We start from the raw sequence: 23,923 nt of genomic DNA, 5'->3' as shown, positions 1-23,923 counted from the left end.
CCTGTCATCTTTACACACCCTTTGTTCCTTTTGCTCATCTAATCCGGCCTACCGCTTTCCCTTGCCGGGTTTCCTGCTTTTTTGATGTACTTGAAGAACCGTTTGTTGCTGGTTTTGATGTTCACAGCCATGTGTTCCTCATAACTTTTTTTTGCCTCCCTGCAGCTAACTTGCTTCTTTTGCCACCATTTGTGTTCCTCTCTGTATTCTTTATCAGTTAAGTTGGACTTCCTATTTCTAAAAGATATCTTTTTTTTCCTAATAATTTCTCAACGCCCTTGTTAACCATGGTGGTCTTTTTTGACTGGGCTTCGCTTCTAACCTAAGTGGAACACATTCCAGCTGAGCTTTTGTGACTGTTTTAAATAACCTCCAAGCATCTTGGACATTTTGACTTCTTTGATTTTCCCTTTCAGCTCTCTCAAGACTATCCTCATCTTTTGAGAAATTTCCCTTTCTGAAGGCAAATGTAACTACATTTCAGTAGTTGTCACTTGTTCTGATGCAGAGATACGAATTGACAGTATTGTGTCGCTGTTCTCATCGGCTCAACAACACTGACTTCCTCAAGCATCAGGTCCTGGGTCCATATAGAATTAATAGATCTAGATCACATCTCCCCTGGTTGGTTCTACAACCATCTGCTCTAAGCCACAGTCATTTAGCATATCCAGGAATGTTCTCTCCTTACTATGACCTGAACATGCATTTTTCCCAGCTTATATGGGATAGCTAAAATCTACTTCCATTACCACTCACATTTTTTTGCTTTTGTTATTCTCTAATTTTTTTTTTTTTTTCCATCTCAGAATCCTCTTGTGCTATCAGGGGACGATAATATATTCCTAATAAGTTAAACCATGCTTCACCCTCTGGTATTGATATCCACAGTGCTTCTGTAGGGGGAATCAGCTCCCCTTGCATTGTCTATTTTATGTGACACTCATGCTCTTTTGATGTAGAGGGCCACTCCACCCCCCAATAATACTCTGTCCTATCCTTTTCCTGTAGAGCCTGTAACCCGGGGATAACAGCATCCCACTGGTTCTCCTCATCTCCACCATGTTCCCTGTGATGCCCACTATATCAATGTCCTCCTTCAAAAACCTGTACCAGCCCCCCCATTTTAGGCCTAATTTACTATTAGCATAGAGACACTTGTATACCTGCTCCCTGTCCCTAACCTGGGATTTATGTGTTTTGCCTCTAGCCTTGTAGACACTATCACTTATCACATTGTTGTGTTCTTTTCAATTTGTATGTGGTTGATTTAAAAAACTCTCCTTCTCTGTCTGGCATCCCCATGGGACTCCTTGTATTCTAACCTGTCACCTCAGCTCCCTGTCGCTTTCCCCAGGATCAGTTTAAAAGCTGTTCTGCTACCTTTTTAATGTTAGAGCTACAGCCTGTTCCTCTTTGTTAAGATGAAGCTCCGGCCCTTTGTACAGGCCTGCCTTATCCCAAAAGTGTCTCAGTTCCCGACAAATCTGAAACCCTCTGCTTGCACTGGTCTCATCCACTCCATTGAGACTCTGTATCTCCGCTGCCTAGCTCGGGCCTCTGCTGCGGAACAGGTAGCATTTCAGAGAATGCCACCTTTGGGGTCCTGATTTTTAACCTTTTCCTAGCAGCCTTAGCTTCCAGGAACCTCCCGCTACATTTCCCCAATGTCATTGGTACCAATGTGGGACCACAACTGCTGACTCCACCCCAGCACTGCCTAACAGCCTATCTTAGACGTGACATCCAAGAACAACCTTTCGCGACCAGGCAGGCAAGTCACTACCATGTATCACGCCTGTCACAAACCTAACTTCTATATTCCTGATGATCGAATCACCTACTACAAGGAGCTCCCCACTCTCCTCCGAGGGTATCCTCAGTGCGTAGAGGATATCTTGATCACCAACTAAGGAAGTGTCCCATCTAAGTGGGAACATCTTCCCCACCGAGATCGGCACCCTCTGTCACTCCAGATTTCATTCTCCATACATCTGAAGAGATGTCACCTTTGGGAGGGGTAGTCCTGCTGCTGGGTCCCTGGTGCCTTGTTTGCTGCCCTCTGCCTCTCTCAGCTTCTCCAGGTTCAAGCCACCTTGGCTTCAAGAGAACGGACACGCCCTTGTATGCCAGGAGCTCATTGCAGCGCAGGGCACACCACCTAATTTCTGGCCTAGTGGCAGATAGTCATACATGTGACACTCTAGTGAAACACTGGGAAGCTCCCCATCCCCTGGCTTCCTGCCTTCATATCTGCTTTTGTTTATATATTTAGATATTAAACTTTTTAGTCAGTGCCCCCTTTGAGCATATCTTGTACCTACTATCCCTCAAAAAAAATGTCCTTATTAATTCTATTTATTTATTTATTTTTTAAAAAGAGAAGGGCCTGCTACACAAGAAGCGCCAAGGCCGCTGGTTCTTCCAGAGACTTGAAACCCAAGACTGAATGACTCACCTCAGGAGCCCCACCTTAGCGTTTCAGGACAAAGAGAGTAAACCCCAGCACCCCTCGCTAAGCCCCCACCTCCAGCAGTCTCAGCTCTTAGCAACCTTACAAGGAGAAAAAGAGAAAACCCCTGCAAACCCCTGTTAAAAATACACTGTTTTAAAAGATGTGGCTTTGAGAAAAGCCCTCCAAAATGAACACCAGCAGGTCACTCTGCTCTTCCTGGCCAGTTGCCTTGTCCATGTTTGTGTTGGGAGTAAAGAGGGGCTCCTGAGTTTTGGAAATGATATTTCCTGACGGAATTAAGGCTGCACAGTGGAACCCATTCCTTTGAGATTAGAATGTGATATCAGATATTCCTTTGATGATTTGCTTAACATCTTGCTGACACACAAGGCAAAATGTTGAGTCAGCAAACAGAAATCTCCTCTCATGCTGTCCCCATGAAGTCTGGGGTTGAAAGAGACAGTTGTTTTTCTTTGTGAATAACTTTTGAGAATAATAGTGAAGCCAGCAAAAAAGATGTGGACATAAAAATTGTTGCTTTAAAATCCCTTGCTTTGTTGCAGTCCCATTCCTCTATTTTCAAATTTCTTAGAGCCATTAAGCTTGAATTCTGTAGAAGAAAAACAGAGTTCACTTACGTGTTACTTGTTTCGTTATGCATTTGTAATCTTAAAGGCAGCAGGGAATGTATTTGCCACCCAACACTATTTGCCTTATCTGTTGCTCTCTCTGTTTATTTGACCACAGTCAGAAGCAGAAGAAGAGTTTGGATTCATATTCCCACCCCCTTTTCTCTCCTGTAAGGAGACTCAAAGGGGCTTACAATATCCCTTCACTCACAACAAACACCCTGTGAGGTGGGTGAAGCTGAGAGAGCTCCAAAGAACTGTAGATAGGCCAAGATCACCCAGCTGGCATGTGTTGGAGTGCACAAGCTAATCTGGTTCACCAGATAAGACTCCACAGCTCAAGTGGCAGAGTGGAGAATCAAACCCAGTTCTCCAAATTAGAGTGCCCCTGCTCTTAACCACCACACCACACTGGCTCTCCACATTAGTTTGAAATGTATTTGAAAAAAACCTTTGCAACTTTGTTAAGTACTTGATCTATTAGAAATTAGGAAAATAGAAAGATCAGAGCAGAAAGAAGAGGGTAGTACTTGAAGGATTGACATGGAAAGGAAGGAAGTTGGATGGGTGCAGACCTATGACGCTGAACTGTGAGGTGACCCTGGAGCCAAGTCTGCTAGCAGATTGCTCAGGTTTGTAAAATTGGGCAGGCAGCTGGACCCCAACCCAACAAGAAAAATTCCTTGAGTCCTTTTTGGGTCACCCTAGGCTTGCTGGATCACAAACTATGCAGACTACCCTAAAGAACATTCTCCAGTGTTTCTAATGTTAACTTCTATTAACATGTAACATTTTTTGTTAATTCTATTTAGGCCCTTTTCTTCACAGCTGGACTTTTAATTGGAGGGACTGTTTTGGGGGGAAACATCAGGAAAAACCCACTACACTGAAATGCATTGCTTATGAAGCATAATTCTGCACTCAGAACAGTTTTCTTAGATGACACCCCCTAGGGAACATACTAGTAAGGTAATGGCTTTGTAAGAGTGTATTTTTACCAGTATAAGTTGAGAGCCCAGTATTTTTACCAGTATATGTTGAGAGCTGAGCTATTTTTGTACGTTAGTTAAAGCATGTAGAGTATGTCCACCTTTATACCTAGTTTAATTATACCGCAATACCTTCCAATATATTTTGACAATTATTTATGTTTGCTAGGTTGAATGGTATTCTGCCTGGGGAGCTCTGGAGTCATTTAAATGAGGTGTTATACCCCGAGTGAGTGTATCAATGTAGTTTTTGTCAGATAAATACCCTTCAACGTTCTGTTTAGTTGTGGCCTGCTTAATGTGACAAGAGATTGATGGATAAATTTTTTGTTTCGTTATGCATTTGTGTGAATTAGATAATCTGAGGTTTTTTTTTAGCAGGGGTAGATTTTAATATTTCTCTGGCATTTGCCAATTTTTTTCGCAGCTGATTATGATTAAAAAAATTTAATATTGGATTGTTTATATTGAGATCTATCTATTTATTCTTTTTCTTTTAATCATAGTCTTAGTGTGACACTGTTCACTTGGAGGGGTTGAGCTTTCAAGAGTCAAAGCTTCCTGAAGGGATCTTTGACTCTTGAAAGCTCATACCCTGAAAATATTGTTAGTCTCTAAGGTGCTACTGGTCTCAAATCTAGCTGTTCTACTACATGACTATCCTCTGGAAAAAAAATACTGAAGAGGAGACTTGGCCCAAAATGAGTGACCCACAGTCAGACCAATATCAAAGGGGGAATTGAACAGTTTGACTGGTAAACAGCAATAAAAAAAAAAAACATGCACAAAATCAAAGGTGCCTAACTGCAGGCAGAAGATGTTTTCTGCTCCCAGGACTGCTTTACATGTTGTGCTAGAACATTTGTGAAAACAGTGAGGTGAAATCCAGCAATGTCCTTTTGCTAACACAAGAAGTTCTTCAGGAGTTTCCAACCTCTTGCGGAAGCAAGGGAGCACCAACTGTGTTAACTCTTCTACAAGTGATTGTGGAACAGTGCCAGTGGCTGATTTCCTTTCTTGGATTTCATCCAATGCCAAAGCTATTTCCATCAATGTTAATAATTTGCTTATCTATGCTGTGTATAATATAAATAGTATTTACAAGAGAATTGACTTTCATAAAGAACATGAATAGAATAACCATAAGAACACTAATATGTCTTAGAATGCTGTACGGACACATACATTTGAACATTTATAATACTGCTTAGTGACACATATCACTGAGGGGCTCTAGCTTGAAACGCTCACATAGGGGAAAAGAAATGGAATTCCTTGATTAACACCCAGAAAGACGTAGTAAAAATGAAGCTACAGTTTTTCCACTTGTATTAGTGAATGGAAAGGTACTAGGATTTTTCCAAAGTATCACTTTTCCAAAGTGTCACGTTTCATCACGTCGTTTCAGGACTGTTTGCACACGTGTGGCTAAAATCAAGTTACCTCTGAGTTTAGTTGCAACAAGCAGCTGCACCCAATCTTGACTTCTTGGTTCTATGTGTTTGTTTAATACATATGCTTGCCCACAAGCAATAGCATGCACACTTTATGTTTTAGCTATACATGGTACGTACACTGTGTGTACACTTACATATACAGTATGTTAAGCACTGATACATAAATTGTGCAAAGTATACCAGTATTATTGTCTAAAGCCAACTGTCAAATTCATGGGCCACCAACATTTTAAACCAGGGACTTCTTCTAGATCATGGGCCGTGATGCAGCAGCTCTTGAATATAAACCATAGCCACCTAAGTTTTTCTGTGTTGTGTGTCTCTTACCACAATGAAACTGAAAGCCTCAGTTATTATAAACCACTATAATATGCTAGGCTTTATTAACAGACATTGAAGTCTTTTTTTCCATTTTTAAAATGTTCTCAGCATACACAAGAACAAAAAAACCAAAAATAAACACTTTCACGCTGCCACCAAGTCAATACAAAAACAAGAACATGAAATACAAAAAAGAGAAAGAATGTAACCAGATAATGACTTCCCGCTATCTCATTGTTGAATTCTAATCCATTCCAGGTTCATGCATCTATTTAAAATGGAACAATTTATCAGTTACACACTTCGTCATTTCTAATATTCTATTTCTGTCTGCTGTTTTTAGATCTCAAATCCTGCAATTATTTCTCTTCTACCATATTTTTTCAATAGGTCGTTCATAAAAGGTTTCCAGTCTTCTACAAACTTCTCTGTAGTACTGTCCTTTAATAAGGTTGTTAATTTTGTTATTACTGAATATTCTGTGACCTTCTGTATCCAATCTTCCTTTGTTTGCATTTTTTGCCTTCTCCATTTTTGCACATACAATGTCCTTGCAGCAGTACCCATACCCATGAAAAACAGCCTATGTTGATTTGGGATGCTATCAGTCCCAGTAGAAAAACTTAAGACTTTTTCTTCATTGTTATTTTCAGATTTTCTTGTATTTCCTTGATTATAATGTTCCAAAAGGATTTAGCCAACAGACATTGAAGTCTTGAGCTACAGAGGTGGGGAAGGACCATGACTCAGTGGTAGAGCATCTCCTTGGCATCAAGAAGGTTTCAGGTTCAATTACTGGCATCTCCTGGTAAAGGTGTCATGGGGGCACAAAAGACCTCCACTTGAGTAGACAATTCTAAGGTTGATGAACTGATGGTTTGATTCAGTATAAGGCAGCTACATGTCTGTGTTTCTTGAGGTGCGTCCTTTATATAGAGATCATGATCCTGACAACTCTGTTAAGTCACCATCATCATACACATGGAATTTTTTGAGTTTGTCCCTAATAACAGCATTTCCCATTCCAGGTTAGTACTGTATCATCACCAGCTTAAAATCCCCTGACCAAGACCATCCCTTCCATGCATACAGAATTAGTTTCGTAGTTCTCTAGATCACAGGCAGAACTTTTGTTTTCCCAAATAATAGTGTTGTTTACCATTTATTTGTAGAAAGGGCAGTAAATATCTGGTATGTCAAATGTATTGATGACAATGATCTTTGGTACCATATATAATCTGCAATCCATGCCTCTGGCTGAACTGTATCATTAGAAAAATGTTCGTGATAAAACTAATCCATAGTTATGTTTTTTCCAATGCAGATTGAGTCACTGCAGCCTGGACTCCTCGTTGATTCGTGTTTCGGTTCACCGAATTTAATAGTACAAAATTGCATAATAATACTGAAGTTAATTATTAAATTCAACAAAAAACTTGCCCGCTATTGAATTTGTTTCTGGTATTGGAAAAAGAACAATTGTGGTTTATAAAAGTACAGAAGCCATTGGTTATTTCTAGTAAAGCCAGTAACATGCATTTGAGAAATGTAAGAATTTATGCAAGAATTTGCAAGATGGTTCACAGTAACTTTCTCTTAGAATTGTACTTTACCACCAGTGACCAGATGAACATGAGTTTCTTACATGTGTCTGTTTCAAAAGTAACACATTCAACCATGGGATGCTTTGGATTTTGATCCACAAACCAGATAATAGTGGAGCATTTGCATGATCTGTTCAGATCTGTTTCAATGGGTTTTAGGTAAATTTGGATTGGATTCTGAAGGTGGAAGAGCATATTTTAATTGACACAGGGTAACCACTAGAAATGTTTATTAGTATTCAGTTGCTTCGCCAAGAAAGTTTATTAATTCTTGCTTGTACTGATGTCAGCATATCATGCCTTCCTCTGCTAGCAGCTTCCAATTATGTGAGGTAAAATGAGAAATGCTTGATTATGTGAGATAAAATGAGAAATGCTTGATATATAATTGTGGATATTCGATCCTACGTTTTGAAGTTTTCAATGGCAGCTCCATGTCATATGTAACATTCAGTCCCTCTGAAAAGCATTCAAAACCTTATTTAAATCACATATTGTATAGACAGTAACAAATAAAGACACTGGCTTCGATCCCATGGTGAATTTCTGGTAATAGAAGAGGGGAGTCATTTTGCTGATTTCCCCATTTCAATTGCAGACCTCCAACTGTTCCCACTTTCTGTTCCTGGAGTCCTTTCCCCACCTGAACAACATTTCAGATTATTTTGAGCTAGAGCAGGAGGAGAAGGTGAGGATTTCCCACTAATGGAAATCTTTTCCCACAACAGAGAGCAGGCATCCAAACTTGTAGATACTTATGTGTTTCACAAATCTTACTCAGTGTTGGCTGAACCACCAATCTTTTGACAAAGTGGAAACATTATTATAATTCTGGTCACCTCAGCTAAAGGAGAACTATATCGTCATTCACCACCTCAGTGCTAAATTCTCATGGAAGTAATTTCATATGTTCTTTTCTAATGAAAAGCTGAGGAATGACATTTCATCAAGTTGCATGAGACAGTCAGGGGGAAACTCTGCAAAAGTCTCACAGCCACTCAACAGGATGTAATTTAAGCTTCTGAGGAATGTGTGTACTCTATTGTGCAAAAATATTTTCTGTGCTGGGGTCAAGAACTGAAGGCATACATTTCAGCAAGATGTACTTGATCAGAATACTCTGCTGCCTTTGAAAACTGTTCCGAAGGGTTCCGTTGGTTCAAGATCTGCTTGTTGCCTTCTTAGCAGGTGTGAGCCACTGGGACTTTTATGACATAACTATACAAGAGAAACTGTGCTGGCTCCCAATTTATTTGTGATTGTTTTGATATTACTAAGCTTTAAAACCCTAAATAGCTTGGATCTAGGACCCCTTGAAGTTGACAGAAGGGGACTTCCTGTGAATCTTTTTTTAAAAATTTAATCTGAGTCAAGCTTGAGGTTATCTGAAAGAGGCCAGTGTTAACAAGACTCCCACAGTCAGACCAGCAAAATTCTTCCCTTTAAAAGAATGTTTTCATTAAAAAATATTTTGGTTGACATCTGAAAGCATTCTATTGGGCTGAAACAACTGTGGAAAATTAAATAACATTTTAGTGTTTTGTGTAGTATTTTAAAATATCATTAAGTAGAATGAAAGGAATGATTATTGTAAGTTAAATACTACTTGTTTAGGAAGAGTTAGAAGTAACTACTGTGTGGCTGCAAAAATTGTCATTCAGAATGCTTTTCGCTGTTTCCAATGGAGGACTGGAATTAAGTTTTGGCAGTTCAGCTCTTCTCATGACAATGTTCATGCATCTGTTTGTTTGCATCCCTGATTTAATTATTGTGCAACACTGTGGTGTTGTGTAGTTACCTTTATGGTCGGTTGATGTTGTGTTTTCTTTATGACCCTGTGTTAATGTCTCAGGGTCACAGAAGCAGAGTTGTTCATATGATTATAAAATTGTAGCTTAATATTTATGGGTGTTTGTTGTGACCTGCCCCAGTATTTTTTCTTTTAACACGCATTTACGACGACAAGCATTTACGTAGATTATGTAGTTCATACTGAGGGCAGATAAACATGTGAGCAACAGACTTGCCATGGTATTTGTACAATTTTTTTAAAATGAAAAAGACAGAAGTGTTGCTTCAGTAGTTTCCTGGTACTTACTCTTCTGTCATTTGACAAGTTGCAAATCATGGTACTTGTAAAACATTTTTATTGGGTGGTAAGAAACGGACACATTGACAAATGAAAATGCTCCCTCCTCCTGCTTATACTAGGACAGTGTTGGCAAGCCTATGGCACGGGTACCAGAGTGGCACTCAGAGCCCTCTCTGTGGGCCCACGCAAACAGAGTCGCCCCCACCTCCCCACACACATCTAGGCTGGCCTGGGCCACTGGGCTCGATTATTAGTATTAAACCTAAGACCTAGTTTTGGGGAAGCAGTGTAGGTAACCCTGTTGAGCGCTGTTAAACCCCACTGATTTTCATGCGAAGAACTAAAGTCAATCCTTTAACTGGGAGTAAGCTTGGTTGCTGGCAATGGGGCTTGCTTCTGAGTAAACCCTCCTGGGGTCATGATTCACTTGTTGGAAGAGTTGCCCAGTTGCTTCAAAGCAAAGCCACCACTACCACCAAGCTTACTCCCGAGTAACACACGCCTCAGCGCAAACCGTTTTTTCAAAAAATAAAACCTCAGTATTCAGGTTAAATTGCCGTGTTGGCACTTTGCGATAAACAAGTGGGTTTTGGGTGGCAATTTGGGCACTCAGTCTCGAAAAGATTCGCCATCACTGTACCAGGACCAGATACTTGTGTTACTTCATGATTGCTTGGCTGCAAATTGACAGCACTTTGCACACACATATTGTTAGGCACAATATTATATGATGAACACAAGTTGCATAGTGGAGATTGTATCAGAATTAATGGAAACAGCACTTTGCAATGATGTTAAAGCTGTTGCATTATTTCAGCATCAATAGTCTGTGATGGAGAAATTTGGGGATAAAGTTCATGATATATTCCCATTAAAATGTTAAATCATTTTCTATGTCAACTCTCCTAGGAATAGAAACCACTGTCTTCTATAGCTTGAGTGTTTAGGTGCACTGGACCATATGCTAAGAAGTGTAGGGTAATGTTTGGTTCATTAGGGAAATGGTCTTGCCAATTTTCTCAGCCAGTATCTCTTCCACTGTTAATATTTACCAATCTAATAGGAAACGATTGCTTTATAAATTATGGCTGCTCATTTTGTTTTGTGTATTTACAGTAACAGAATGAGTATGTTCTAGCAATACAGAGCCTCTGTGAACATAAGTGATGATGTGTCAAATGTTTGCATTCACCAAAATTCATGGAATTATTCTCTCTCCGTCTCCCTTCCCTTTTTAATCACAGGCTGAAGAATCTTGTAAATGTAATGGCTGGAAAAACCCTAACCCACCTCCTACTCCACCCAGGGCAGACCTCCAACAGGCGGTTGTGTGTCTTACTGAACCATGCCGTAGCTGTAATCATGCACTTGGTAGGTTTTGTAGCTTTTTCCCCCTTTTGTATTTTCAGTCCAGTTATTTGAGAACGGAGCCAGACATTTTAATCAACAGGCTGGGGAAAGCTGCAGTCAATTCTGAAATAAATTCATGCTTTGCATTTTAATTGATTTAACTTTAATGTAATACATTTAATAAAAGCATTGCATACACACAGGCACAGACAAATTTTCACAACTCAGTCTTAGTGTTGTATTCAAAACTAAAGACAGTAAACAAGAAGCAAGGGTAAAGTGAAAAAAAACTGGAGCGCAAAATATAAATGAAAACAGGTTATCCTATTCTAAGTTTTGTAAAACCATTCTTACCTATCATTATACAAGTAACATAACTCTGTTAAGTTTAGTCTTCATTTAAAAGTCAGAACAGATGAAATAACTGCCAAGCATTAATTAACTACAAATAAAATGGTTGCCCTTCATACTTTTCAAAAACATCTGTAGATGATAGCATATTGGATCTATGTTCCATTGATCATGATAATCTGTGGAAGACACTGGGTTCAAAGATTTAACCATGTAATTAAAATTGCCGATGGTTGTGTATCAGTTAGCTGACAATAGCAGAACTGAAACGGGCAGCTTTGTAGCACTTTCAAAAATTGAACTGGCATTCTAGAACTATGTATTTAACATGCACAGATTGAACAACCAAGACAAAATTAATTGTTGCAATACCTGAAACACAGACTACATGCCAAATTAATGCATGGTTTAGTAGTCGATTGGTTGCAAAATATTTGGGAAAGTCTTCCTGTTGTTTTTGTAAAGAGAAAAGGTGGGTTTGTACACTGTAGATGGCAGAGCCAGCGTGGTGTAGTGGTTAAGAGCAGGTGGATTCTAATCTGGAGAACCAGGTTTGAGTCCGCACTCCTCCTCCTGAGTGGCAGAGGCTTATCTGGTGAACCAGATATGTTTCCGCACTCCTACATTCCTGCTGGGTGACCTTGGTCTAGTCACAGTACTTCAGAACTCTCTTAGCCCAATCTACCTGTCAAGGTGTCTGTTGTGGGGAGAGGAAGGGAAAGGAGCTTGTGGGCCACCTTGAGTCTCCTTACAGGAGAAAAAGGTGAGGTATAAATCCAAATTATTATTATTATTAACAGCACAGGTCCATTAACACAATTGATGCAGATATATTAAGTTACATCTACTGGGAGAAAAGGACCTTGAATCACAGGCAGAGAAATATTTGATTTGTCTTTTCTTCTCCCCCTTCACTGTTGGCAGTAGCTGATGACAAAAGTGCTGTCACAGTTCAAACCCCACTGTGGTTAAAATGACAGTGTAACTAATTTCCCAATTAGCCTCCTGCTGCTAGACAGTTATAAGTGCCATTTGTTAAGCTATTACAGCATTGATTCATTTACTTAGTTTTCATGGACATATTACTAGGGTTCTTAAAATATATATATATTTCTTTTTTGCATAAATAATTTTGGACCAGTTATTCGTGTAGGGGCTGTTGTGCTTTTTTTAATCCACAAGGACAAATTGATACCTCTGAGTTGAATCACGTCCTTGAGCAAATTAGGTGACTCCTGAGATTATGGGGAATCTGTTAAGAAGTCTCAGTGACCTTGCCATTTGGTACAGGTTCCAGGACATAGGATCTGTAGTTCTTCACAGAAATAACCTGTTAACCAAGCACATCAGCTGTCAGTATATGAGCATGGATACAAAAGTCTCTCATATTCTGTTCTTTGCAAGGTGGGGATATGGACACATCCCTTTGGTACATACAATAAAAGACTACTTGCTGTGCACTTAAGAATGGACCTGATTAAAAGCACACTGGGGAAGAAGCAGGAGAGACCTATTCATTGCTATGGGGAATACAAAGGTTATTGCAGTAGGGTCATGGTGACTCCAACCGTGGTGCTTTCAAGGCAAGAGCTGAGGTTATTCACCATTGTCTTCCTTTGCATAGCAACCCAAGTCTTGCTTGGTGGGCTCCCATACAAGTACTGACCATGGCTGACCCTGCCTAGTTCCTAACCAGTGTGGGCTAATCCAGGCTAATTAGGTGGCTAAAGCAAGGAAAGGGCTTCAGTATTTTTGGAGCCCTGTTCTATTCGTCCTGTCTTTCCTGGTAAATAGAAAGGTCTGGAATTAACACAGCAAGTGGAAGATCTGATTATAATCATGTGGAGTGTATAGGGAGAATGAATGGCTTCCATTCCAAGAATATGGGTGCACTGGTAATTTTCATACAAGTGACAATTTCACCATGCTTTGATAGGGGCTAAATAGACCTTCTTCATAGGCCAGATCCATCAGTGGTCCATCCCTGACTCAGGCCATTCCATGGGGCATCTCTATGGCCTCAGTTTCTTTACTGTCAACTTTGAATTTTGTTGTTCTTAGCTGCTCATGTTTCCCATCTGGAGAATGTCTCTGAAGAAGAAATGAACAGGCTGTTGGGGATTGTGCTGGATGTGGAATATCTTTTCACCTGTGTCCATAAAGAAGAAGATGCGGACACTAAACAAGTCTATTTCTACTTGTTCAAGGCAAGTTGTTGCTTTTTGTTTTCCAGAACAAGTTCTGTATTGTTATCCTGCATATAAATTCCAAGAAGTTGATTGACTTTTTTAAAATGGTAAATTATAGGTTTCAGTTTTGCCATCTTCCATCTTTACAGTTTTTCTAAATACAGTAATTCTAGGCGTAGATCCTTGCATAAATGGACACACAGTCCCTTTACTCTGTAGGTAATCGTAGTAGATGCTAAGAAGCAGTATGTAATCCTAAAGAGTATACTCTTCTAAGTCCATTGAAGTCAATGGGCTTAGGCTGGTGTAACTCTTTTTAGGATTGAACTGTGACACAGCTCTATTTTGCTATCTACTTTCTTTGGTACCTTTCTTTGGTACCTTTCTCAGAGTTATCACGGCCTTCTGAATCATAACGGTTTCTATTTACAAAGAAGTAGGGAAATCTGAAGCCTCAATTAGCTACTTCTGCTATGAAATGGAAGCTCATAAACTTATCCATATCAGATTCATAAATCCCAGATAGTTTTTCAGTTTCTAAAAAGATGGTGTGTTATTGGCTTTTGGTGTCTACTGGCAATCTAACAATGCAATCCTAAGGAGAATTACTCTAGCCTAAGCCCATTCTTCAATAGACTCAGTTTAGAGTAACTCTGCATTGGACTCTGTTGTAAGTCATGGTCTTGTCAAGACTACAGGTTCTATACAGTGGAACCTCGGTTTTTGCCAGTAATCCGTCCAGTGACACTCGGTGAAAACTGAAACCGGCGGAAACTGAAGCTACGCCGTTTGCGCATGCACTACGCAAATGGCGTAGCAAATTTATGCAAAAAGTGTAAATTTACGCAAATGGCGTAGCAAATTTACACAAAAGGTAGTAGCTGAAAACCGAGGCGTCCGGCGAAAACCCGAGGCAAAAAAACGGCCAGGAGCGACCGGCGAAACTGAAACGGATGAAAACCGAAGGCTACGATTACTGAGGTTCCACTGTATTTTAAAAATGTCAATATTTATCCTATAGACATTAAAATGTTTATTAAAAAATCTTTTCCAACAGCTTTTGAGGAAGTGCATATTACACATGGGGAAACCTGTCGTGGAAGGATCTTTGGAAAGTCCCCCATTTGAAAAGCCTAGTGTTGAACAGGTAAAGAATCTACATGGGCAGTTAGCACCATAATGCTCTTGTTTATATATATAAACAAGATATATAAAAGAAAAACCAGGAGCTTTAAAAGGAACTCACAAGCTTTGTTAAAATAGGAGCATAATTTCTTCATGTGAAAGCAAAGTAAGATGACTACTAAAGGTTCACTTGAGGATAGTTTTTTTTTCTTTTTCATACAGGTAGGCATTATGAATCTATTGCATCATTTCAGCATTCAGCTCACACTTCCATCAAATGTTTAATAATTCTCTTTAGCTAAAGTAGTACTATTTTTAATGTATTCTTTTGTACATGTCTGCAGAAAGCCCTTTGTTCTTTAGTTCAGTGCCCCTGGAAATTGGATGGAAAAAGCATCTTGTAAATTGGAAAATCCACCATTAGCAATACAAAAGATGAAGTTTAAAAGGAATCCAATAGATGATAGCAATTTGTATCACTACAAGATCCCTAGGTAGGTAGCTGATATTTTTAGAAAACAAGGTCCTGATTCAGAAAGGTAACCATTGTTGTTCGGTATTTGGTTATCTATATTTATTGTGTGTTGAACAAATAAGAGTAGTATTCTTGCTTTGAGACTGAGCTGATGTTCAAGGCTTGAGGGGAGGATTAAGTACCTATTTGCAATTGGGTAGACTCATCATGTCTTCCAGTGGGAAACTATATTTGCAGTTGATAAGCTAGCAGAAGCATTTTATTCATACTGAAATTAATGCAACAGATGGCAGGTCAGATTCATATGCAAAAGTAAGGTTTTCCTGAGGTTGGGCATGAACCACTTAGTGTATTTCATTTGCTGTAGTGAAAATCCTATTACATGCGTCTGTGCTGCAATCATTTTATTTTTATTTATTTTGTTTATTTTGGGGCTTAAATCCCAGCCTATACGGAGGTCTCAGGGTGGCTTACAAAATGAAAAACAACTTGACTTCAAATGTACTAAATCAAACTAAACACTCCACATACTGAGTATGTGCCAGGTGATGAATGTTTTGTAGCTTAGATTGAAAGTATGCTCTGAATTCACAGTCTTTAGAGATACATTGGGAGGGAGGGGAGAAGAATCAAAAGACAAAGCTGATCACCACTGAATATTAAAGAGGAACTTCCTAGCTGGTTACTTCTGTGGTATCTCATTCCAACGACAGAGCTGAATTGTGCCTGTCAAACAGCCTTGACTGCTCTTGGCATAATCATTAGTGAAAGTATGTATATGTGTCAACCAGTGGGGGAAAAACTTCCCTTTTTGTAAATGCTGGTTTCAAAGATTTCTTCCCAAGCTGCGTCGATTCCATTTTATAGAACCAGAAAGGCACTTATACTTGACTCCCAGCAGCGAGCAAACCCCAAGAATATAATGGGGAAGGGGGGAGGAACAGAATGTATAATTGTAATAATGTTGTGGCGGCCTAGTTCTCCATACAGGTACACTATTAGTTCACTATCTTAATTGCCTATCCTTACTTTTTATCTCTTCTTAAAGGGAGTTAATAATTTTGTGCAATACAAATTTAGTCACTTACCATCAAAAGAGAGACAAACAATTGAGGAACTGGCTAAAATGTTTCTAAATCGTATCAACTATTGGCATCTGGAGACTCCTTCCCAACGAAGGCAGAGATCATCTAATGACGACATTGCTGGCTATAAAGTTAATTATACAAGGTAACAGTATTTTGTTTCGTGATTCCTCTTGCCTTTTTTGGCAATTATATAATTTACATACAAGTGCCATTTGAAGTCCATCAAGGCCCTGGCTTGTTGAAATGTAACAGTAAGCCATTATTTGTCATTACTGGAATGAGCTTTGGGCTTGCCTGCTACTTCATACTTTACATGGCAGTGGTTGACACATGATTTCCTCTTCATGGGAACCATAGGCCCCTTCCACACATGCAGAATAATGCACTTTCAATCCAGTTTCAATGCACTTTGAAGCTGGATTTTCCTGTGCGGAACAGCAAAATCCACTTGCAAACAGTTGTGAAAGTGGATTGAAAGTGTATTATTCTGCATGTGTGTGCATGTTCACTGTTTTGTCGTAAAATTATGAATCTTACTTTTCCTGCAAACCAGGATGGGGAATAGCAGTTAATTCCTTATTTAGATACCTGGTTTGCAGGTAATGTACAAAATATGTGTACAAAATATGATTTAAATATTTTATTTTGTATTTTAATGTTTGAAATGTTTAAAAGTTCATCACCTAAGGGTGGAAAGGTAGCACAGAAATATAAAAAACATATAAATAAATGGTTAATATACTATAGAATGAGATCTTTGTCATGTTTAGCTTGAATTACTTGCCTATCTCTTCTTTTTATGTTTCTGATACTTGGTAGATGGCTGTGTTACTGCAATGTACCCCAGTTTTGTGATAGTCTACCTCGATATGAAACCACACAAGTTTTTGGAAGAACACTGCTGCGCTCTGTCTTTACCGTCATGAGACGACAACTTCTAGAACACGCTCGGCAGGAAAAAGACAAGCTTCCTCCTGAGAAACGGACACTAATCCTCACACATTTTCCAAAGTAAGGGACTCTTTTTAAAAAAAAATAATAATTTCTGAATACGGTAGATTTGCGATCTTTATGAATTTGATTTGCTGGTTTAGCCTATGGTTAAAAAAGATAAAATTCTCTGTTTTCATCTTGGCAGATAATCATTTAATGCCTTTTCTCTTGCATGTGAGTGCAGTGACTGATTTATAATTTTTTTTCAATTTTATTTACCTCACTTGTACCAGGCCTTTCTCTCCAATGGGGACTCCAAGCTGCTAACCTCATTCTCCTCTTCTCCCTTTTATTCTCACAACAATTCTGTGACGTAGAATTAGGATGAGAGTATGTGATTGGCCCCAGGTCACCCAGCGAGCTTCCAGAGCAAATTTGAATGTGGCTCTCCTAGATCCTAGTCCGACATTCTAACACCATTACCAACGCTAGTTCTGATGCATCGCCTGGCACCTTGAACAGCCAAGCCCCATGAGTCCTGCACTTAAAGACTGACAACACCTTCCTAATCGCACTCCACTGATTTTCAGAGGACCTAAAAAGGTGTAATGCTGCTTAGTAAGGCATTGTGAGACACTCAAGATAAAAAGAAATATAGCCGAGGTCAATGTTACAAAATAGGTAACTATATTTTATTACTCAGATGAAATTCCCTAATAATAAATCAGTTTTTACCTGTTTTGCACCATTGGCTTTGGCCCTTAAAAAAATATCCTAGGACTAGTGTGACCTTTTTATTTTTCCTAACTTAGAGACACTGAACAAGCCACAGGCCATGCACCAGCTGTTGGCTCTGTTTATGAGTATAACTAGAACAGCCTCAAGCATAGCATTTTGGGCTTGCATCTCCCGGATGTAAGGGTTTACACTTTCTGCATTAGCCTGGTTGGCCTTGGAAGCTGTTCTTACTGCCTGTGTTTGGCCTGTCTGGTATCTGAACCCCAAGTTACAGGTGAATTTTCTAAGGCTGAGGGGAATTGGGAGGGTGACGGCACTGAAAAATGTGAATCTGCTTACACAATGGTGGATTGTATCCTTAGTTATTGTGAGTCATACAGTGATGTATTATGTTATATTAATTTTGGCTGCATAATTAATACCCCCTTTCAAATAAGCTTTTCATCACTTTGTGCTGTAATTTACTAAAGGCTTTCCTTTTGAGACCTGCTTGACGTCAGCATAGTGCCGTGCATTAAATTGCCTCATTCTGCTCCATTGTGGCAGAGCCATGGAGAGTTCAGTTTAGATAATAATTGCAGTGTAGTAGAAGTAATTTATTCATGATGGCTTACGTATCAAATATGTTAGTAGAACAGTAGAAAACAGCATATCACTACTTACTGCCCCCCTCATCCCCAATGCTACTGGGTTTAGCAAAGAACAAATTTCTCAGCAGCAAGATGCTGCATTTTCACAGTGACCACTTCATCATGATAAATAAAGGTGAAATGGTATCTCTGATAAGGCCAATTAGTTGTCTGCCTTGTGGCAGACTTTAGTATGTTATTTTTCAGGCATAGCCATTTAGAAGAAAAAGAGATAAAAGTATCTTGTTACAAGCAGATGGGCTACCTCACTAGACTTACTGATTATAGAACTTGGACTGCTGGAAGAAAGTATGGAAATAATCCAGTCACGGTTAAGAATTTTTATTAATTCTCATTGACTTCACTGGGAGACATAAGCATGTACTTCACTGCCTTCCACTGGAAGAGTGTTTTTTGATTTTGTCTGAATCAGTAATTGGTTATGCAAATATGGGAAGTGCCATCAAATCTCAGCCGACTTATGAGAACTCCATCAAGGGGCTTTCAAGATAAGTGAGATGCAAAGGTGGTTTGCCTTGTCCTTCCTCCAATCCAAGCGCTAAGCCTGCTTAGCTTCCCTCATTAGTAATTATCATGCTTAATTAAGGTATTGGGGTGGTTGATCAACATTGACCTTGGCTGGAATTATCCTGCCCTGGTTCTGCAACCTTGTGTTGTCAAAATGAGTTTTTTAAATTGGGCATGGCTAGATGAGGATGAAACAGGCAAGTGAGAGGTTCTGGTTGCCAAGGAGACGAGAGAATGCTGAGGAGTGAGTGATAGGTGAAGAGGAATGACAGTTAAATAAATTTCAGTTAGGGACTTGGAGTACAGACAAAGATGCTGCAGGTGACATGAATACTGTGAAGAGACTGGATAGCGCTAGACTGTGCAGCCAAGAGTTACAGCCCTGGGCACAGAGTACCAAGTGCTGAGAAAGAGTGAGAGGCTAAGCCAGGAAGTATCCATTCATGCAACGCTGCCCAAGAGTTTTCCAGTGGTAGGCTGCATTCACGAGATCTTTGTTATGTCCTCACTATCTTACTGTACTCTTGATCAGTGATAACAAGTATTCAAATAGGTGGATCATATCTATATTTCATTATATATGTAAGAATGAGATTTCAGACTGCAGTAGTGATTTTGGCAATTAAACCAGAAATGTCATCCTCAGGGGTAGGGAACCTGCGGCTCTCCAGATGTTCAGGAACTACAATTCCCATCAGCCCCTACCAGCATGGCCAATTGGCCATGCTGACAGAGGCTGATGGGAATTGTAGTTCCTGAACATCTGGAGAGCCGCAGGTTCCCTACCCCTGTCCTAGATTAACCGTTAAAATAGTGTATAACATAACATCATGTTTATGTGGCAACAACTTCTTCTGGTTTTGTTTTTACTTTGAATACTGTTGCTTAAAGTCTAGACCACTTTGAATACTGTTGCTTAAAGTTAAAAAGAACTGAAGGAAAGAAAAAGTTCTTGCAATTTCATTAAGTACCCAGACAAAAGATAACTAAACTCTGGATCTGGCCTCCGGGCCGCAGTTTTGACATCCCTGCTCTAAAGCAACCATTTTCTCCAGGGGTACAGATCTCTGTGGTTTTAAGTCCAATTATAATTTCTGGGGATTTCCAGCTCCCACCTGGAGGTTGGCAAGCCTAATTCTCCTGGGGAAAATAGCTGCTTTTGAAGAGTGAACCCTATGGCTTTCCCAGGGGAACTAGGCTTTCAACCTCCAGGTGTGGGCTGGAAATCACCTGGAATTATAATTGGTCTTCGAGTGACAGAGATCAGTTCTCCTGGAGAAAATGGTTGCTTTGGAGTGTGGATTCTATGGCATTATACCCTGCTGAGTCCACTCCCCTCCCCAAAACTGGCTCTGCAAGGCTTAACCCTGAATTCTTCAGTCATTTCCCAACCTGGAGCTGGTAACCCTCAGGGGGAACCATTCTCTGTAGTTGGGAGATCTCTTGTGATTCCAAGAGATCTCCAAGACACTGCTTGGAGGCTCACAACCCTAAAAAGGGAGAAATAGGTAGGAAAGTGGGGGGGGGGGGTTAAGTTATCAGGGAAAAGAAAGGGAAAATAGTGGAGGAGGGGGAAATGCACATCACTATCAAAATGCCTTATGTATGAGCCCTGTACTTTTCTAAGTTGTTTTATGTTTGATAGTTTATAATTTAAATATATGATCTATTTGCCAGGTGAATATGAATTTGTTCTGAGTTTTGTATTTCTCCTAGTAGACATGAATGTGTACTAACTGAGCTTCACCTTGTGTGTTAAGATTCCTATCCATGTTGGAGGAAGAAGTGTATAGTCAAAGTTCTCCCATCTGGGATCCTGATTTCATGGCATCCTCTTCTCGAACTACCCAGCTAGGCATCCAGACAGGTAACTTCTGTTTGCTGTTGGGCAGGGAGTAACCACGGAAATAAAAATAAGTATCTATGCTTAAATGCAATGGGATGTCCTTTATCCATGTTATTTCAGTTATAATCTATATTGCTTTTCTGTTATTTTGTTCAGATAAAATGGTTGGTTTTTGTTCAGTAATGCACAGAATGTCGATACATTACTGAATGTACATGCACATATAAAGAATAAAATGCTGTTTGAGATCTGTTGCCTTAAACATGATTTTTTCTGTATAATTGTAGTTATTAGCCACCCTACAGTCGTAAGGTCTTTTTCATGCAGCACAAGCCCCTCATCTCTCGAGCAGCCCAGTGGTGGGAGTTTGAGTCCTGCGTGCAAGGCTGCTTCCGGCCTGGACCCAAACCTGGGTACGTAAAGAGCAATGGACTTCATCTTTTGGTTATTTCAGCCCCAATGAGCACAATCCATAGGGAATTGCTCCTGTGTATCTTAGAAGAGAATGAGAGTTGAGCAAAAATGGGGGCTGTGGTTGGTGGAGGCTGTGGTTGGTGTCTTTCCTATGGTTCAATTTTTTTATAAGGAAACTGGTACCTGGCAACTAGTCCATAGTTCAGCAGTGGGGAAGGGGATTATCCTTTGGGGATTTGCAAAGGGATATTTCCCTGTTGATTCTTTTATCAGATGCAGAAGCTGAGATGACTTAGATGGCTTTCCAGTGTCAGTTGAAGATGTTTCTACTTTTTTAAAATTAGCCTGTTGATATTTATTAATTTACAGTCTACCTTGAGCACTTTTTAGTGTGGAAAAGTGCTGTATTCTGTGGCTAAATAACTATGACGTACTGCACTTCAGTGCAGTGACCATTGTCCATTTATTTATTTATTTACTTTATTCCTCACTTTTCTCCCCAATGGGGTCCCAAAGTGGCTTAAACAGCAACCCTGTGAGGTAGGTTGGGGCGAGAGATTGTGACAGGTGAGCGGGTCTCCCACACTGTGAGCGGGTCTCCCAGATTCTAGTTTGACACTACTAACTACTACACTAGCTCTATTAAAGTTATTTGGAGGGCACCATTGTAATCAGTAATTTATCCCTTGACTCAGGATTTATCCTGGAACCCATTTAATTACCAGGACTCAGTCATATGCAGTGTAACTCTAAAAATACTATTCTGGGAATAAGTCCCATTGAATAGACCTGAACAGGATTATGAATTAGATCTGCTGAGGATGGCACTGTCAGTACCTAAAATTATTAGTTTTGTTCAGCTTTGATTATCTACAACAACCCTTGAACATGGGAATGGAATTAGTTCCAGGACAGGCTACCTCGTGGTCTTCAAAACTACTCAGCTATGAACAACATGCCACCAGCTATGATCTGTGATAGAGCCCTTAGTTAGAAAAGGCCATAAGGCTGGCCATTCTTGACACAGACACAGGATTGTCTAAAGGAAGAGCAGAGCTTGGCATGAAAGTGGTGCAACGTTGCATTTCCCTTAAGGCATAACTTGAACCATCATAGTTCTCAGACATGCCTCCTGGGGGATTTTTGAGTGGAGCTGCAGTGCTCTATGCTTTTGCTCCTCTAAACCTGCAGTTCTGAGCTGAGCTTTTTTCCTTCTTTCATGGCAGGATCCTTCCTCTCTCCCTACAAGCGGTTAATGAAGCAAGTCAAAATATAGTTATTTTTAGTTTATCCTGGACCTAAAGTGCCAAGCTGTCTCCCTGAAGCTTTCATACCATATGTGCAAAATGTTCTGCAGCGGAAGCTCAGCTGCCAGATTTGTTGATGCATGAGCCAGAAGGTGCATCTATCATTTCTGCTCTTAATAGACTTGTTTTTGTCATTGTAAGCATGTAGTGAATAGACATGCTGAGTCAGAGTGTAATTTTCAGCCTCGTTTCAACCAAAACAATGGCAGAAACAGTAATAACTTGCTTTACCCCTTTGAGAAGGGTTTGGTGCACAGCGCCCCTGGAGCTTCTGCCAGATCCAGGGGCCAGCCAAAATGAACATATATTCAGAGGTGATGAGCTCCTCTGCTGGCAGCCTTCAAGCTGTGGCTGGACAAGCACTTGTCAGGGATGCTAGACAGATCATGCACTGATCAGGGGGCTGGACTAGATGGCCTCTATGGACAACTTGCAACTCTAGAATTCTATGATTCTAAGCACACTATGATAGTTTCTAACTTGTACATGAAGGAAATGGGCTCTAAACCTGTCTGGCACTTGAAATCAATTAATGAAGGAAATACAAAATGAAACTCAAGAGATGATTCCATTTCTAAAATGAATGTCCGCACAGTACATTTTTAAAAGTAGGATTATCAACAGAATACTCCAGAGTCTACTTTACTCTGGTTTGCATGCAAAAATTCTTTCGGTCACTCAAGTTCTTTCACATCCCTTTCAACTAAAGTAGAATGAGGAAATGAGCCACTGTCTATTTGCTCTAGCCAGGTCTTTTGAAGGGAAAAAGTGGTACACAACTTGCTTTTTGATGGATAGGAAACTTGTGTGTTCATAGGCCATTGTGATCTGGCAAGAAAGTGATTGATTTGATATGTGGTAGAAATGGGCCTTGGCAGCGGGAGGTGTCACAACTTCCGTAGCAGCTTTTGATTTAATTTTTCTGACATTACTAAAGAGATGTGTATATTCTTAATGAACATATGAACACAAGATTCTTAATGAACATATGAACACAAGAGAGCCAGCGTGGTGTAGTGGTTAAGTGCAGGTACACTCTAATCTGGAGAACCGGGTTTGATTCCCCGCTCTGTCCCTTGAGCTGTGGAGGCTTATCTGGTGATCTAGATTAGCTTGCGCACTCCAACACATGCCAGCTGGGTGACCTTGGGCTAATCACAGTTCTTTGGAGCTCTCTCAGCCTCACCCACCTCACAGGGTGTTTGTTGTGAGTGGGGAAGGGAAAGGAGTTTGTAAGCGCCTTTGAGTCTCCTTACAAGGGGGATATAAATCCAACTCTTCTTCTTCTACTACTACTAAATCTGACCATTGGTCCATCAAAATCCCTACTCAGACTAGCAACAGAGGTCTTTCAGATCACCTACTCTCGGGCAGAGGTCTTTCAGTTCACCTACTGCTTGATC

At 40.0% G+C, this 23,923-nt stretch overlaps 1 protein-coding gene across 5 annotated transcripts in view; it reads left to right on the top strand.

Moving 5' to 3' along the window:
* KAT2B (lysine acetyltransferase 2B) overlaps positions 1-23,923 on the top strand; it is a 49,356-nt gene that overhangs the window by 8,217 nt on the left and 17,216 nt on the right. For all 5 annotated transcript variants that reach the window (XM_048511180.1, XM_048511179.1, XM_048511178.1 and 2 more), the window contains exons 2-8: positions 10,792-10,918; positions 13,310-13,455; positions 14,495-14,584; positions 16,086-16,267; positions 16,945-17,136; positions 20,714-20,820; positions 21,087-21,212. In XM_048511180.1, the coding sequence (XP_048367137.1) occupies positions 10,792-10,918; positions 13,310-13,455; positions 14,495-14,584; positions 16,086-16,267; positions 16,945-17,136; positions 20,714-20,820; positions 21,087-21,212 (970 nt within the window). The remainder of the gene's footprint in view (positions 1-10,791; positions 10,919-13,309; positions 13,456-14,494; positions 14,585-16,085; positions 16,268-16,944; positions 17,137-20,713; positions 20,821-21,086; positions 21,213-23,923) is intronic.

Source organism: Sphaerodactylus townsendi, linkage group LG11, assembly GCF_021028975.2.
Source record: "Sphaerodactylus townsendi isolate TG3544 linkage group LG11, MPM_Stown_v2.3, whole genome shotgun sequence".
Lineage (NCBI taxonomy): Eukaryota > Metazoa > Chordata > Lepidosauria > Squamata > Sphaerodactylidae > Sphaerodactylus > Sphaerodactylus townsendi.
The sequence above is the reverse complement of the archived record's forward strand: the minus strand, read 5'-3'. Positions and strand labels throughout refer to the sequence as shown.